Raw genomic sequence first — 18987 nt, 5'->3', positions numbered from 1 at the left:
GCTCTTGCGTGGGTGATTATTTTTCTTTGTAGCTCCCTTCGGTATTTCAGACCATGTATATTTCTAATTAATGCATAAAGACACATCAGGATCCATTTCTTTTTCCTTCTTCCTTTCCCCCTGTATTGTCCCTTGCTTCCCAAAGTTTAGGTCCCCTGGGACAACTTTTGAGGATGTAACAAAAGCTATTCTGAGGGGAATTCTCCCCATTCCAGTTCCACCAGGAGCAAATACTTTCATTAATGGACACAGATGGTTGCTTTCACCTGCATAATTTAATAGGCCACCGAACTGTGGCAGAGTGGGCAGAAGTTATAGTTGCTGATTTCTTGAGCTTGGACACAGTGCTTACATTTATTGCACATCCAAAACTGATATTCTGTGATGGGCCTTCCTGTAGCAACACATGTTGGAAGCTTTCCTTCTCCCCTATAAAACACAAGGAAGAAAAACAGTATCATAAGATGTCAATGTTAATAGAACTATATTAGCCATCCATTCAAATTTAAGATTACAAATATGGATTACAAACATTTCATCAATATGCAACAAATATGACTGGTTAAAAAAAGAAGAAGCTTGAATCGCAATACAATTATTTTTAAAATAATTGCAGTGTCAAGGTAAGACGAATGCCCACAAAATGAGTATTATTCCTAGATTAATTTATCTTCTGAGAGGAATTCCCATTTATATATGTGACAAATATTTCCAGGAAATAAATTCTTTGTTTAGAAAATTACTATGGGGTTCTTCAATTCTGAGAATATCTTTACAGAAAGTGCAATTACGAATGAATGAGGATTTGGTTTTCCAAATGTGGAGCTGTATCATATGTTTATCTATTGTCAAGCATTAAATAATGGAAGCCAACAATTAGTGTTAATTTTCCGAATAGGGCAACGTTAGGATATACATACATAGCACTTTTGATTGGATGTTTGGGGGAAATTAGTGGACTGTATAAATGTGATTGTGGGACAAAAGCTAAAATTTTCAGATGATAATGTTCTTTTGAACTGCATACCTAGTACTTGGAATTTAATAACTGGACAACTTAAATGGATTTTCCATGCCCTTACAATGGCCAAATGACCAATATTGCAGTATTGGAAAAGTAAATATATGACCCTTTTACTCCATGGATTGTGGACTTAACTACCACCTATAAATGGACTGCCTAGATGTAGACTTCTATGAAGTATAATAAAACATAGAACCCATTTATACAAAATATAGTAAACTAAAAGAGCAGGTATTAGAAATATATGTATAAGTACTTGAATAATTGCATTAAATTATATATAGAATTGTAACTATTTACAACTAAATAAAATGATATATTGTATTTTTTCCTTTGTTGTATTTTACTTCACTATAAAAATATGTATGCATTTTTATTTTTGCATTTTGTTCTTTTTTTCATTTTTTTCCCATCACTATTTCAAAAATGAAAGAATACATTAAAAATGAGATGTGCAGATAGTCCTCATTTAATAACCATAATTGGGGCTGGCACCTCAATCAGTAAGGGAAGCGATTACTAAGTGAAACTCAAACTGTGTTTATGAACTTACTTCAGTTTCCCTTTGCTTTACAGACCTGCAAAGGTTGTAAACGAAAGGATTGGGTCTCAAAGTTACTTTTTCATCCCTGTCATAACTGTGAATTGTTGCTAAATGAGGACCAACTTATATAAAGAACACTTTTCAACACTGTATGAAGGCTTTTGCAAAGGGAGAATCCTCTTCTCTCCCTTCTCCTATGTTTTTCTCCCTTAATCCAAATAGACTTTGGGAACACACAGAACTTCTGAAGGAAAGGGAATATGTATCACCTACAATATTTCTTTCTGTTGCACCACTGATTTCCATCAAACTCAGAATATTGTATTGTAATTACAAGAAAGAGCACCATGCTTACTCTTCAAGAAGACCATCCAAGTCTGACTTTTTGCTATCTTTAGGATAGTGTTTTGTGAATATTTGCAGGGCAAGCTCTTCATATTGTTGCTTCTGGTCTGGATTAAGATTTTCTAAAGATTCCAGTTTAACGAAGGCTTTTGAACAGGTCCCAAATGCTCTGTTAGCACACGCACAAAGAGCCAATAGGGAATAGATTTCTACTGCAGGAATAATGTCTTCGTAATCCCTCAAGTGAAGAGCTGTTAATGTAGAAAGCAATAGATTCAGAACATATCCACCTATTAAATTAAATAAGCAGTTTTGTTACATAAGTACTCCTATGTTAATGCATTGAAACCATTGGCTGGCACCCAATTGTTGTGATCCACAGTATGAAGTGGCTTAATACAAGCAACAAGAAAGATCTGCGTAGAAGAGAACTCTTAAGATCTATACTAAATCCCAAAACTGGAAGAAATATGTTCAACATCCAGAATACAATTGTTGACTACTTAAGTAGTCAATAGCCGTAAATGATTCAGGCTAGGAGTTTTAGATCTTTAGTGATTTTAGTAGGGGGTTTTTTTGAGGAAAGAATTTCTCCAGATATACAGAATAGCAACATAGAAAACATTTGCTTAAGGACTGCATATGTAACGCAAAATTTTCCCCATGAATCCAAAGCGAAAAAGAAAGACGTCATTGTACCTGTTTTCATTGCTGTATCCACATAACCTTCATACAGCTGCCTTTGGGCAAGTATGAAAAAATGGTAAGCCTCAGCTCCTCGCCAAGCATTATCGATCAGGCGACTGTCTGTGGAAAGAACATCTTCTTCTAGCAAGCCAGCTAGGGCTGAAGTAGCCTGGCATAAAAGATGTAATAAACGAAAGTAAACAAGCGATAGCATGCCTATTATTTACATTAAAGTTAGCGTGCATTTCATGCATTGTAATAATGCAATTCATGATATATAACAATGTTAGGTTGTACGGCAGCAAAGTATAAACAGGAAAAGCTTTTAAAGGGAAGTAAGCCCATGCTTATATCTTAAATTACACATTCATCATAAAAAACAAACATAATTAGCAATAGCAATAGCACTTAGACTTAAATACCGCTTCACAGTGCTGTACAGCCCTCTCTAGGCAGTTTAGAGAGTCAGCATATTGCCTCCAACAATCTGGGTCCTCATTTTACCCACCTCGGGAAGATGGAAGGCTGAGTCAACCTGCAGCTGGTGAGAATCAAACTGCCAAACTGCTGTCAGTCAGCAGAAGTAGCCTGCACTGTAACCACTGTGCCACTACAGCTCTTTACTTGGGTCCGATGCACAGAATCTATTCATTTCAGAAGGGGGAGGCCACATTCTATACAATCAAATGTCAATAAAAGGGAACAAGAAGCTGTTTCACCCAAGGTTTTCCTCCTACTAATTAGAATTTTTCTTAAGGGAGAAGTGTCATTAGACGTTCCACGATTTCCCTTTTTTTTATGGAAGATGTAAACAAAGGAAAACTGCATGAGGAGCAGCAGTGGCTTCTGCAAGATGGTGAGCATGGAGTAAGTGTTTTGATTGTGCATCAATTATCACAAACATGCAAAAAAGGGACAGGGCATGGTCCGTAATGTTGTGTCCACCATCTTGCAGATTCTCACTCCAAAATGCTTATGGTGAGGAATCTATCCTATTTTGACATATAACTTTGACTTGATGCATTTGTAAAACCATTTTTCCAAAGGGTGTTCTAAATATTTTTGGATAATATTGATAGGAAATGTGAGTTGTCATGTTATGGAAATACTTCACAGCTCTATTCTGATAGGTGTTCCTTGCACTCACACCAGAGATGATGAAGTTTTCTGAAATATTACCTCTGAAGTCTTTCCTTTGACTTTTTCTCTGTGCGAATTTTTTATTTGTTCATGGTATTGTTCAACAAGTAAAGCCGACATGACATATAGCTTTTTAACCCGTAAAGGTTTGGTTCTCTTTCTAGCCTCTTCATCTGCAATCTTTAAAAAGGCAAACATTACAAATTAGATTTATTTTCTAGTTACAGTGCCATATACACAACTAAGACTATGGAAGTATTTTGCACAGTAAATATCTGAAAGTATCCTACGCAGACATTTGTGAAAAACTGACAATACTCCAAACTGTTTTCCTCTTAACAATTTTCTCTCTTGCCTGGAAGCAAAAGATTGCTTAATAAGTCTTTTTTGCATTCTTCTTAAGCTGAATATGACCCATAACAAACACTGTTGCAGAATGGAAAAATAGGCATAATATGGGTGTCTTTGGACAGAGTGAAAAACATCTGTACTTTTTTTTTTAGTTAGGAGCCAAATGTTAATTTGTATATAAAAAGTAAATTGAATCAAGTTTAATATCACAGGCATACAACGTTAAAGGTATATTCATAAACCTTCATCCAAAAAACTGTCAAAAATACCACACATGGTTAGTCTTCATGCTCATGGCCTGGTGACTCAGAAAAATATAGAAAAAAACAAGCTGTAAAAGCAGCTTCTAATTTAATAAAACTATTGCTGAACAAACCGATAGATGTTAAATACATGCACCAAATCTCTTTTAAGCCTGTAAAGGCTTTAATAGATAAAATATATACCCTGTTTCCCCGAAAATAAGACATCCCCTGATAATAAGTCTAATCGGGCTTTTGAGCACATGTGCTAAAATAAGCCTCCCCCCGAATATAAGCCCTCCCTGAAAATATTTAAACGCAGAGTTGGAAATCAGGTAAGACGGCAAAAAGAGCCCCATCTTGCTCCACGTGCCCCAAAATAATAAGATCTCCCTGAAAATAAGGCCAAGCGCTTATTTCGGGGTCAAAAAAAATATAAGACAGGGTTTTATTTTCGGGGAAACACAGGTAGTAAGACTAATAATAAAAGCATCAATGGCAAATTGAAAAATCTACCATGAATAAAAACTGTTAATTTCTTAAATAGTTAAAATCAAGCTATGCTCCGTAATACACTTTTCTATCTGCCAAAACCTGTCCTAAATGTTCTGCAGCAGAAAAAGAAGAATCTATTCCATGAGATATTTTTAAAACATCACTGTTTACTCCATTTCTCTCTTTTTTGTCCAGATATCCCTTAACGATAGTACCTTGAACATAAGTTTCGCAGCATCAAAGAAATAATTGGCTTTACGATATAGTTCAACGGCATCAAGAGGTTTATTCTTTTCCAATAACTGAGACGCATATCTAGCAAGAAGAGAACCAATCTCTTTCATGTTGTGTTCCTTAGCTAGTTCAACAGCTTTACTCCACTAGAAGAAAAAGCAACAACCATTAATCAATGCAAATCTAAATTTAGAACAAGTCTTAAATAAATGTACTCTTTTATCAGAGAAAGTAATCTAGGGGACTTTAGGATTACTAGGTCATGGGTACATTTCATTTTGTAGGGATATATTAGGGCTGCAATCTTGTGGCACAGTTCTCAGAATTGTGGGAAAGTAAGGCTAAATAAACATGTTCTATGGAATAGCGCTTAAGAGTTATATTCACAGTACTGTATAGCCCTCTCTAAGCAGATTACAGAGTCAGCCTACTGCCCCCAACAATCCAGGTCCTCATTTTACCCACTTCGGAAGAATGGAAGGCTGAGTCAACCTATAAGACTTAAAATTATTGTTATGTCCTTTTACATGCTTCTTAAGATAATTAGATGTCATGGAATTACAAGATTTACTAAATGGTATTTTAAATGGAAAAATCTGCCTTTTGTGATAAGGTGACAGTTTAAGTAGCATATAGGTAGTCCTCGATTTAACAACCATTTGGAGTTACGACAGCCTTGAAAAGGGTGCTTTGCGACTGTAAAGCACTTCCAGCCATCATAAAAAATCACACACACACACACACAGTCACATCATCACATTTTGGGTACTTGGCAGCTGGCTCACATTTATGACTGGAGTCCCATAGTCACATGACCATAATTTGTAAAGTTTTTTGCTGGTTTCTGACAAAAAAGTGCCCATCTGAGAGAATGGATTCAGACTTACTGTGTGATTTGCTTAACAACCATTATAAGAACAGCTGTAAAATTGGCCCCGATGATGTGGATCCCTCCACTTATGACTATCACAATTTATGACTGAAATTCCAGAGTTGCAGTCCCATTATGACTGCAAATCTCAGTTGCAGTCATAATTTGAGGACTGTAATTCACTATTTGTATCACTGGAGCTAAAACTGAGTTTTTAATTTAAAACCTCAAAAATAACAATTGAAATCATAGAAAGATGGATGATGGTGAAAACGAAATTTTGCAGGCCTTAGTGTTATCTGAGTTTGTTACATGGACTCCATTACTAAACCATGAGCTACAGATATTCTCTTCTATTGAAATTAAGTTTATTGTACATTTATTATTGGATTAGAGAAAACACGATAAACAGAATAGGCTTTTATTACAGAATGTTTTGTGAGAATATAGACTGGTAGTTCCTTACTGACTGATTAAGAGTACTATAGTATACTACTGCACTACTCTTATACATGTGGAAAGCCTAAGGAATGGCTCAACTTGGAGCAGAAAATAAGACAAATATGTGTGATATTTCTTCAATAGTTAAATGCATTTATGTATAAATGTTTAATAAATGATTATGGTAATATTAAAGATATATTTGTCAGGGACATGAATATACATATTGAATGCAAATAATGCCATGTTGTTAGTCAAATGTAAGATGCAATGAAGAGTATAGATTTGAAAATTAACTTTTAGTCTGACAGGAAAATGGAGTGACCAATTATAAAACATTTGTTGTTGTTAGTTGCGAAGTCGTGTCCAACCCATTGCAACCCCATGGACAACGTTCCTCCAGGCCTTCCTGTCCTCTACCATCCTCTGGAGTCCATTTAAGCTCACGCCTACTGCTTCAGGGACTCCATCCAGCCACCTCATTCTCTGGCATCCCCTTCTTCTTTTGCCTTCAATCTTTCCTAGCATTAAGCTCTTCTCTAGTGAGTTCTTCCTTCTCATTAGGTGGCCAAAGTATTTGAGTTTCATCTTCAGGATCTGGCCTTCTAAAGAGCAGTCAGGATTGATCTCCTTCCTCTAGGACTGACTGGTTTGAGTCAGTCCTAGAGGAAGGAGTCCAAGGGACTCGCAAGAGTCTTCTCCAGCACCATAGTTCAAAGGCCTCAATTCTTTGGCGCTCAGCCTTTCTTATAGTCCAACTTTCACAGCCATATATTGCAACTGGAAAAACCATAGCCTTGACTATACACACTTTTGTTGGCAGGATGATGTCTCTGCTTTTTAGTAAATTATCTAGATTTGCCATAGTTTTCCTCCCCAGGAGCAAGCATCTTTTAATTTCTTTGCTGCAGTCCCCTTCTGCGGTGATCTTGGAGCCCAGGAAAATAAAATCTGTCACTACCTCCATTTCTTCCCCATCTATTTGCTAGGAATTGAGACGGCCGGATGCCATGATCTGAGTTTTCTTAATGTTGAATTTCAAGCCAACTTTTGCACTCTCCTTCTTCACCCACATCAAGAGGCTCTTTAGTTCCTCTTCACTTTCTGCCATTAGAGTAGTATCATCTGCGTATCTGAGGTTGTTGATATTTCTCCTGGCAATCTTAATTCCAAGTTTTGATTCATCTAGTCCCGCCTTTCTCATTATGTGCTCTGCATATATGTAGGCAGGGCGACAATATACAGCCTTGCCGGACTCCTTTCCCAATTTTGAACCAATCAGTTGTTCCATGTCCAGTTCTCTCTGTTGCTTCTTGACCTGCATACAGGTTTCTCGAGAGACAAATAAGATGGTCTGGTACTCCCATCTCTTTAAGAACTTGCCACAATTTGTTGTGATCCATACAATCAAAGGCTTTAGCCCAGTGGTGAAATCCAATTTTTTTTACTACCGGTTCTGTGGGCATGGCTTTGTGGGTGTGGTGTGGCTTTGTGGGTGTAGCAGGGGAAGGATACTGCAAAATCTCCATTCCCACCCCACTCTGGAGCTAGCCAGAGATGGTATTTGCCGATTCTTTGAACTACTCAAAATTTCCGCTACTGGTTCTCCAGAACCTGTCAGAACCTGCTAGATTTCACCCCTGCTTTAGCCTTTATAAAACATATCAATGGCAAAAATAGAGGTTAGGTAGTCCCCGGATTACAACAGCAATTGGGACTGGAATTGCTAAATAAACTGGCCATAAAGCACAATGTCACATGACTATTGTTTAGTAATAGCAGTTCTTGCAGTTCCAATTGTTGTCATTAGGTAAGGAATACACATGACCATGACTTCCAACTTCCTGCTGGCTTCACCACTGAATTTGCTTGTGGGAAGTTGGAATGATGGAAATTGACACTCAGCTTTTAATCATGTCGTAGGGATGCTACGGCAACCAGAACTTTGAGGACTAGTAAATCTCCCTAGTTGAACACCATCATAATTTTGAACAGTTGCTGAGCGAATGGAAATAATCCAAGGATCACCTGTACATGAATTAATTTGTGTACTTTAGCAGAATGTTTACTAAATGCCTGTAGAAAGAATGTTTATCAGAAGGAGGGGAAAAGGTTGTGCGTAACAGCCTGCTTCTCTCCATTGTTTTATGTGAAAATCAGAATTTGGTAAGGTAGGAAAAACGTAACAGTAAGTAGTGAAAGTAGTGACTGTGGGGTGCATCACAACTGTGTGTTATAAAACAAAAGAGAATAGTGGGTGTAATAAACTTGAGGAAAACAGACCCAGAGTGAAAGAGAGTGTCTATTGTGTGTGGTGTGTGTGTGTGTGAGAGAGAGAGAGAGGGGCGGGGGGGGGGAGGGAGAGAAAGAGAGTCCCCAGTACAAAACAAATACATTAAGATGGTCTAGCATATAGCGAGAATGAAGGAAGATTGAATTACAAAATAAATATACAGAGGAGAGAATGAGTTGAAAGGAAATGAAAAAGCAACACGGCTATGGTTGGATAAAGTAATTGAGATTCTCAAAAGGAGAGAAATGGGCTGCTTGAAGAAGTTTAATAATAATAAAATGCCCATGAGAATCAATATATACTTGTGTTGCTACTGCATTAATCTCTTTCCTAACTAACAATGTAATTCCAGCTACAGCTGTAATCACCATTTTTTAATATTTGTCTATTCATCTACCATTATAGTATATGCTGTAGTACTTACTTTTGAAGGTAATATTTTTTGTCATACAGGAAAGCAGGGATATAGTTGATACAATAATTAAATTTCAACTGTTTTGTCATTTAGGGAGATTAAGAGTTTTTAAGAGGTGAAATTGGTTCTTTAAACATTTTGTCCCTTAGCATTCACCACCAAACTTGGGGGGGGGGAGCCCAAGTTTAGGGTTACTTAGACAGCAAAATGGGTCCTTTTTCCTTTATATTCTTCCAACCTCCACAAAAATGGGTTGATCAAATATTTTGTTCCCACTGATTCAGATGGTGTTTTTGAGACTGCAAATGGGATGGAGGCACGAGGTTGCATATCCATGGATTACCCTTCCCTAGTTTAGCTGCAGTATCTTTTCTCCTTACCCACAACAACATATTTTAAACAAGTAGCCAAACTATGTGAGACAAAAGATACCTAGATTGGACCTCCATTATGTTTCTAAAATTAGTTGTGCAAGAACTTTTGAATGGAACCATGGAAGAGAATTAATTTCCACCAGTGTTAATTGTTTGAGAACCTGTGTATTCCCCTGAAAAATAGATGGAGTGTATGTTTGATATTTGGGGATTGGCCCATGAAAAAAATCTTTTAAGCTTCTCAAACTGGTCCCCGTGTTTCCAAACATGCTTTTAGACAGTAAGAGAACTGATTATATATTTCTCATGTCATTTCTGATTTGGCCATTAGAGACACAAAATATGAAGACACATAAATCCCTAGGTTGTTATATTCTCTTATATATTCAATCTCTTATCTGCCAGTTGAAGCTGCAAGGGAAGCTATGTTGAAATCAACCATTAAATTAATATGGACAAGCTCCCCCAAACAATGTCTCCTATATTATACTTATATTTTTACCTGGTTGAGATTTACACAGACATCCACTGCATCCTTTGGTCTGTTACATTTCAGAAAGGCAGCGACAGCTTGTTCACACATTCCCACAGTAACAAATTTATGGCTTATATCCTAAAAGATATGGAAAGGTATTGTTACATTCTAGAAGAGTAGCATCATACGATATCAAAACTCCTTAATTTCTAACAAATTGAATATGGCAGGTGCCAGCAAAGAAACTCATTTGGGATGAAAGAAATACAAAATGTGATATTCTAGTAACCAAGATTAATCAGGAGAATAATTATTTCCATCGTTTCTGGTATTTTATTCTTTATATTTTTGATATACTTATAGAAGTATATCAAGTTAACATAAATATATCAAGTTTTATAAATTTAAAGTATAACCTGTGCTGTTTTGCTTTTGCTTTATTATGTACAGAGAGCAATTTCATAACCACAGCCCCTTTGGGTATTCGATCTTAAAAATGTGTTAAGAGTATGACTGATGTTATTTTTGTTCTGAAGGTCATATATGACAAAAAATTGTCAGAATATTCATGAACTGGAATGGAGACATGGCAACAAGGTCAGCCAATGAATAGGCATAGCAACTAAATCAGCCAATGGGGACTGTTTAGAAACAGAAATTTAAGTAAGAAGTCTGGGCGTGGCTGCTGCTTTAAGCTCTGCAGTTTAAGATCTGAGTCTGATTCTGTGCTGAGAACTAAACAAGTCTGGGCTTGTGTGCTCTGAACTCTGAACTGAAACTAGTCTGCTCTGCTCTGCTTGTGTTTTGCTTGTAACTGCTACCAGGTTGAAAGAAATCTGCTATTGATATTGTAAATTGACTTCATGTATTATTATGTATATAAAGAAGTTAATGAATCCTGCTGCATCAGTCTGCCTGTGTGTGCTTTCTGGATTTGATTTTTGCAACAAACTCTGACAACAATATCGTTTTTAAGTTTTATTGGATGGCATTATATTTTTTATTAGATTTCCCTTTCAACATGAGGAACAACCTGGTTTTTAAACTTTCCATTTATTTCTTCAGTATTGTTACCCTCAGTAGAATCAGGCTACTGGTAGGAGAAGTAAGGATTTATTTTTTTAGATAAAAAATCTTGCTCAAATCAATAAAATACAGAATATAGTCCTAAGCATATGTAACCAGAAACAATTCTCCCAGAACTTCACAATAGCATTTAGACTTATATACCGCTTCCCAGTGCTTTATAGTCCTCTCTAAGTGGTTTACAGAGACAGCATATTGCCCCCCAACAATCTGGGTCCTCATTTAATTGACCTTGGAAGTATGGAAGGCTGAGTCAACCTTAAGCCTGTCAGGATTGAACTTCTAGCTATGGTAGAATTAGCTTGCAATACTTCATTCTAACCACTGAGCTATTATGGCTCTTAATCGATTTCATTCAAGATAAGCAGTTTACAATAACTAATCCCAGGAAGCTGGTTTTTATACTTACTGGAAGCAACTTGTTATTTTCCGGAAGGGAGTTAGCCAAATTTTCTAATGCTTGATAGTCTTCCAGCATATAATAACATTCAGCTAAACGCTCATGGTTTCTACCTTGTACAAAGTAGGGAACTGCATTTGCCCTACAATGGTGAAAAAAAAAGGGAAATGGCTGATGGTTTGTGAATATTGTTAAATGTATAATGAATATTCAAGGTGTAATCAAGCAAAGGCATGATTTCAGAAAAAAATGTCTAGTTATTTATAATTCTGTAACAGAATTTTAACAGATTTTGCACTAGAGTCATTTTATACTTCAGTTTCTCAAAAGAAAAATGCTCTATTTTCCTGCAAACAATTTAATTAAAATTACAATCAGAGAAGTACGTGGAACTATTCCATTTTGGCTTTGCAAAACCAAAAAAGTCAGTCGCAATCACAATTGGTTACAACTGGAAGTTACAAGCATACCATTTCTGTCTATCAGCGAAGTACTCTCCAATTTCATTGTGTGCCTGTTCAAGGAGGCTATCATCTCCATGGCCTGAGCCTGTTTGCAACAGCTGCACTACTCGAAACCCATTGCCTAGTTTCATTCGTAAGTCAACTGCAAGATCTCTGTAAATGTGACAAGTAGACAACTTTAGCAAAACAAAACCAATGCCATTTATTCTTAGTTGTAGCCATTAGGACATCAGCTGTTAGGGCATCAGACTAGAAATCAGGAGACCGTGAATTCTAGTCCCACCTTAGGCACAAAGCTTGTTGGGTGACCTTGGGCCAGTCACTTTCTTTCAGCCCTAAGAAGGAGGCAAGGGCAAACAACTTCTGAAAAACCTTGTCAAGAAAATTTCAGCGACTTGTCTAGGCAGTTTCCAAGAATCAGACAGGACTGAATGGGGAAAAAAGGGTAGCAAATGAAGACAATATTATTTTAAATCTCATCTCAGTGGACAATCAAGATCTCATCTCCTTTGCTTTGGCATCATTTGCAGTAACAATGGTCTGTTTTACATAAACCAGCTTTAGAAATTATTGGATCATGATCAGAAATGCTCTGAATTTTGTGAAGCTATGTCAAAGCTATGCAAAATATTCAGTTTTAATAACAAAGATGATAATCAATGGGTGGCGGGGAGGGGGTAAGTGACAATAGCAGCATTCATGTTGTTGTACCACAACTCCATCTGTTCTATACATGAGTCAAAATGTCACACACATGTATAAAAGGGGCAGAGCCTGAAGGGAGAAACAACACAAAGCTGCTTTTGTTATTTAGACATCTCTGGACACCTCTGAAAACAACTTCATGTCAAGCAAATAATTTGAATGCTGCAAATTTAAATTGGCCATTTTGACCTTTCTGTAATCCTTCTTCATGCTTCATGTTGTTAGTCTTTCTAAGGAGTCCAGTTTGGGAAATGTAATTTATGTATGCACTCACACTTTAAAATTAATCAGTTTAAAAGCATGTCTTCTCTCCATCAAATACTATTATATACTTGGGATTTTTTTTTTTTTTACTCTTAATTAAATTTATCTAGAGCAATTACCTTCTATCCATGTCCAAATACATTCTTTCAGCTTCTTCAAATTTTCCAAAATAAACTGCCACTTCAGCTTGCCTAAGTGCTTCGCTCTGGAGATTGTGAAGGCGTTTTACAAACTTAATACCCTGGTAATTTTTATAACGTACAAAAGCTTGCTCAGCAGTGTGAAGATCAAGTTTCTGGAGAGCTGTTTCAGCCAGTAGACGCCTGTATAAAGTACACATATTTTATATCTACATAGATATCACCTTTATTTGGAATACAGAGTCCTTGACTTATGAACATTTGTTCAGTGACTGTTCAAAGTTATGATGGTGCTGAACAAAAAGATTTATGAACCAGTCCCCAACCTTATGGCCATTAGAATGCCCCATTGTCATGTGATTAAATCTGGGCACTTGGCAATGCATTCACACTTACAACCATTTGGTAAATGCCCCGTGATAATCTTTCGCAAACTTCTCTGCTGGCTTCCCCAGGAAGTCAATAGGAAGGTGACAGGGAAGAGCACAAGCCATTGCCACTTTCTAAAAGGATCCCTCCTATCTTTAGGGACTAGCTACCATTATGAATCATTATACTGATAATACATAAACACTTTAGGAAAAAAAATGGAAACAGATTTTTACCAAAGTCTTGGATGTGAATTTTCTTCAATGAACTGAGAAGATTCTGCAATCCCTGCCTCTTTAACAATTGCCTGTGCATCTCGTAGTGATCTAGTATCAAAATGTATTATGCAGTCCTTATTAGGGTGTTCAGGATTCTATTTAAATAGAAAAAAAAACTCTTACTCATTTCCAATCAAGCTATTTTTTTGCCTCTGGCATTTTCTTTTATTAAAAACATTTTTTTAAATTTACCTTTAATATTTCATCCAATAAGACAGATTTGATTTCTAAATCTTCAAAGTTGCAAATATATCCAGAAGTTTGAATGGGCTCCTTGGAATATATAAAGGTAATTAATGGTAAAAGAAAAACTTAAATGCATTTTGGAAGTGCTATACAAAGTCTCTTTGAATCCTGCTTAATAAGATTTTTACCCATGCTATTATAGTTTCTACACATGCAATTACAATGCTCAAGGGGTTGAACACCATAGGTACAACCCCCCTCCCCAAATACTTGAAACTTTTTAATCAATTAGGAGACTGAGAATAAAAAGTATCAATTAAAACAGACATGACTGTAATTGTTCTGAAGGGTAATCAAAGATGATTTCAAAGATAATTCAGACAATCGGAAGATATTCAATTGGTGATAGCCAAAAGATGTGAAGACAAGTTAATTATTTCTTACCACATGGTTAGGGTAAAAAAAAAAAACCCTCAGAGAAATAATCTTTATATTTTACTTGTAACCTTCTAAAATGATAACCTATCTTTAAAGTTAAACCATGCTAAACCAAATGTTGCTATTGTTCTGGATTTTTATGCCCAATAAATGAATGGTTAATTCAATTATCACTTCATAAATGGTTAGATGGAGGGGCAAGGAAGTGGTGGTAGTGGCAAAAATCAAAAGAGGAACAACTCTTTGAAAATGATTATTCAAGGAACTTTTAGCATTTTAGTTAAATGACCTTTACTTATTTTCTTTCTGAAATTTAAAGAGGCAGTGATGATAGCAATCACAATTAAATTAATATTTTTTTCATTATTGTTAGTTACTCTACCTCAGGATCCAGGTTTCTAAACACATACATCCTTGTTTTCTCCATCATGGCAAACAAATCTGGATTATCTTTGGCCCATTTCATATCCCAGACATCTCTGCGTTCCAATTTGAGTTGTTCACCGACTCCTTGGCATCCTGAACCATCAGTTACTCGTGTATCCAAGTCAAAGAAAGTCAGCAATCCTAACATGTCTATGATAGCTAGACGACTACAAACATAACACATGCAGAGGGGAAAAATACTTTTGATTAATATTTCAGTGTTAAATTAAAAACAAACATTTTATCTGGATAAGTCTTCAGCAAAAACAAAAAGAATTTTAAACTGAAGTTTGCTCTGTAATACAAATATAGAGAATAGGAATATTTGTTTAAACCAAATTTGACATTCCCATTATAGTTGTTCTTTACTTCTTTTAAAATCCTGTTTTCAGTATAATACATTATCTACAATCCTTCAAGACCCATTTAACAGATTTATAAGAACTGTAACTAAAAAATTGAGAATCACTTTAATAACAAACCTTTTCTTACCTAGACTTGCAATTCAAAGACATTTGGTAGGGCCGACAGTTTAGGATATATTTTCGAATTAAACCAACATTGGGCAGCCTGTAACTCTGAATGGTGCCAGATTCTCTTCCCTAGGCAAAAATAAATAGTGAGGCACTATGAAGCAAAACAGTTCCTCATTAGAGGCACTTATGTCATTTAATAAATGTTTGCTACATTTCGGAAAAACATCTGTATTAATATTCTGATTAAATTAATAACTGGCTAAATGAATAATTGGTGCATTCCCGCATGCATATGTTAGCCTAACAAACTGACATGGAAGGTCTTTTTGCCTGCGCATCTACCATTCCTCCTTCAAAACATATAATGATTATAGCGGCTTTTTTAGTCATAATTAAGAAAATACTGTTATTACATTTGGTATAAGCCTGATTCTTAAACTACAAATTCAAAATACTTATGGAGATTTTCTCCCTGAAATGGATTATTGTGTTTCACTCCTAAGTTTTGTCTGTCAATTTATCTATATACAAATGATGCATAGCTCTAATTCTACATTTCTTAACTGTTATTTTAATTATCATCCAGAAAAATATTTAATGTGTAAAATTTTTCATTTATGTGGTTGCATTGTACTTTTATGTAAAATGTTGTAATCCCTGCTGGGGTTAGGCTGAAATACTTGGCCTTCAATTTTCCAATAAACTAATTAGAATACTGTTATAGTACCAAGTACTATACTCTGTGTGTGCATTGTTGCAGATTACTTTTCATTATAATTTTTCTCTATTCTTAGTACAATTCTGTTTGTACAATATATAAACTGTACAATATATGTACAATATATAAATTCAAATCCATCATGACCAGATACACTATTTACTTTTAAACTAATTTTACTCTTCTCAACTGCTTTAAGAACCGTTATATTTGAAAAGCAAAGAACAAATATTGTAAAATAAAGCAAAATTACTTTTCTATTACTTACAATAACCAGTGTCTTATCCGATGCAGTTATTGCACAAATAGGATCCCTTGTTCCCTGAAACCATATAAATAATAACAGTGTTATAGACAAAATCAACTTATTTCTCTAGAACAAGTTGCAAAGCAAGCCACTAGGATAGGTGAAATAACATTAAGAAATGTTGCTGAGCTATAACACAGAACATGTCTGTTTAAATAAGAAAGGTGACTTCATTTTTAAGATGGAAATAGTAACCCATAAACAAACTTGGCACCTGGAATTCAGCTACTGTTTTAAAGGGGAACTTACTTGTAGGACCTTAGCATAGTCAAGAGCTCCATCACCTGCTCCAGAAGGACTATCATCCACATGGTAAATCCTGAAAGAAACCAAGCAAATATTGCACTGAAGTTCACACTGAAAAAGTGTACAACAATTTGGGAGAACTTATTCAAATAAGAGTTTTAAATTCCAATTGTGACTCCTAAAATCAGCATACTTTCATTTTACAAAACAGATCTACTGGTATTTACAAGTAACAAATTATTTCAATTGTATTTGCAATTATTCATAAAATGGCCATTTTAATTCTTTTTAGATAAACATTCCTTTAAATTGCTTTTGCTCTTTTGGTGACTACATGGACACAGTCATGCAAGTTCTTGGCATCAATGTGAGTGTGATTTTCTAAATCCTTCTCCTAGAAAGTATTTTTTCTCTTGCTAAGATTATTAATCAAATGTCATAAAATCACCATAAGTGGTAAGATATACAGCACAGGAAAAAGAGGTAAAAAAACCAATGGACAAACCTTTCCTTGCCTTCTTTTCTGGTCCGTGCTACCTGATTAATTTCCATTGCTGTGAGCTTCTTGTCTACACGGTATTGCCAGATATAAAATGCTTCTTTTGAAGCTGCTATAACCTGGGTTTTAGTCATTGTAACAAACAGTGGGGCTATTACACAAAAAACACAAATTAAAGAGTCACCATACAAAGGAGATGGGTGGCATAAATACATAATAATAGATAAAATAAATAATAATTAGAAAAGGCCCATCAATGATGCAAATTCATCTAGTATCAGATGTGAACAATGAGCAGTACATTGAATAGCTTTTTGCAAAATGTGGCTTAATTAAACATATTAGGCAGTATAAGTTCTTTTAAAAAGCATAAATATTTTTGTAGTCTGAGTTGTAGTTTGGAAGAATAAACATCTTATCCACCAATTCACAAGATTAGTGATGTAAATTATATTAGTTATATAAGAGGCTGTCTCTCTGTTACAGACTACATTGACACTAAGAATGTAATATTGTCCATCTTTATTATTATAATTTGATCTATCTTATTCTACACTGAATATCATATGCTGTGTCAATTTAGGAACTGGGTCTAGGGAAATATATTTAAAAACAATGCAGAAATCAGAAAACCTAAGTAAAACAACTTGTAACTTGCAACAAAAAGTCTACCAAACAACTACTGTCAATGAGGACAGCAGACTGAGAATAATGTTCATACAAACATATACAGATATACTTTAAATATTTGCTTACCAATATCTATATATTTTGGATCCAAGGGTGTACCAATGGAATTACAAAGCACAAGTACATACTAGAGAAAAATAAAAACACATGCAATTATTACAAGAGAAATCCAACCCTCTCCAATATAAGCCAAGAATCTGTGTGGATTACATAAAGAACAAAGTGAACAATTTATTATTTGAAAATATAAATATATTTTTAATTCACTGGAGAAGAAAAAAGCAGCAATACCTATACTTTATTAATATTACATTAAAGGCTTTTCAACTTAAAAAATAAACATAAGAGTTTAAAAGACTCCTTTTCATAAATAGAAGCACCAGTATTATGTAAAGAAAGCTATCAGCCTCTTCCTTTGTACAACAATATATAGTATATATTCTTGCACAATACAAAGTCCCCCCCCCCCCAATTTTATCATTCATAATCAAAAGAAGTACAAAATCTCAAGTGAGAAAAATGAAATCACATAAAATATGACAATCTTACAAAGTGGAGGTTTTTTCAAGACTGTGTTAATTTCAAGATTTCCTCACTAGAGGCCTCTAGCCCCTTCTTCCTCCCCATTGTACCTCGTGTTTCAATTTATTCTGGACAGAGTTAACATCAGTTTACCAGTCCACCTTGATACAGGTCACTAGGGTCTTGATCTTCATCTTATTTAGTCCTTTCTGATCCTTTAAGTCTCCCCATATGTGCCCACGTTCCCATAAATCTCCTATTTACCCCACAGCAACAACCCTGTGAGGTAGGTTGGGCTGAGAGCTAGTTACTGGTCCAAGATCACCCAGCTGGCTTTCACGGCTAAAGTGGGAGTAGAATTCATGGTCTAAAAATCATGTCTTTCTGATTTTTATATTACTTTGTGCTTTGCTTCTTTTTTGTTTTACTATTTTTTATTATTTAGAATATCTATCATGAACCAGACTAGAATATCTGTTCTGAAGAATTAAAATAAAACAAACATAAAATAAACATTTTTTTCCAGAGAACTAAAGACAGTTGTGTAGATATATGCATTTCGACCCATTTCACCCTATGTGAGTAGATAGTCATTTTTCTCATCTAGCAATATCTGTGAATCAAGAAAAGACAATTCCAGAAATTATAATGAACTGAGGTATGATTTATACTAATTGCATTGTAAGAAAATGCTATTTTGATAGATGTATTATTATATATCAATTAAGGCAACATTTAAAAAGAATTGTTTTACCATTCCACCAACGGATTCTGTTTCATCCTCCTCCTTTGTAAGCATTGTACAAGAGATATGAGAAATGATTTTTTTTTCAGAAGATAAA

At 35.2% G+C, this 18987-nt stretch overlaps 1 protein-coding gene across 1 annotated transcript in view; it reads right to left on the bottom strand.

Moving 5' to 3' along the window:
• Window positions 1-256: 256 nt before the first annotated feature.
• The window catches only part of WDR35 (WD repeat domain 35), a 33425-nt gene continuing 14694 nt past the window's right edge, over window positions 257-18987 (bottom strand). Inside the window, exons 11-27 of the mRNA XM_034432156.3 lie at window positions 17690-17750; window positions 16940-17084; window positions 16438-16507; window positions 16150-16203; window positions 15180-15289; window positions 14644-14854; window positions 13830-13910; window positions 13596-13732; window positions 12970-13173; window positions 11888-12034; window positions 11427-11559; window positions 9959-10069; window positions 5044-5208; window positions 3780-3920; window positions 2613-2769; window positions 1924-2164; window positions 257-429 (exon numbers count right to left, since the gene is read on the bottom strand). Of these exons, the coding sequence (XP_034288047.2) occupies window positions 276-429; window positions 1924-2164; window positions 2613-2769; window positions 3780-3920; window positions 5044-5208; window positions 9959-10069; window positions 11427-11559; window positions 11888-12034; window positions 12970-13173; window positions 13596-13732; window positions 13830-13910; window positions 14644-14854; window positions 15180-15289; window positions 16150-16203; window positions 16438-16507; window positions 16940-17084; window positions 17690-17750 (2322 nt within the window). The 3' untranslated portion in view covers window positions 257-275. The remainder of the gene's footprint in view (window positions 430-1923; window positions 2165-2612; window positions 2770-3779; window positions 3921-5043; window positions 5209-9958; window positions 10070-11426; window positions 11560-11887; window positions 12035-12969; window positions 13174-13595; window positions 13733-13829; window positions 13911-14643; window positions 14855-15179; window positions 15290-16149; window positions 16204-16437; window positions 16508-16939; window positions 17085-17689; window positions 17751-18987) is intronic.

The sequence above is a fragment of the Pantherophis guttatus genome, chromosome 1 (assembly GCF_059756535.1).
Source record: "Pantherophis guttatus breed Tessera chromosome 1, ASM5975653v1, whole genome shotgun sequence".
Taxonomy (NCBI): domain Eukaryota; kingdom Metazoa; phylum Chordata; class Lepidosauria; order Squamata; family Colubridae; genus Pantherophis; species Pantherophis guttatus.
The sequence above is the reverse complement of the archived record's forward strand: the minus strand, read 5'-3'. Positions and strand labels throughout refer to the sequence as shown.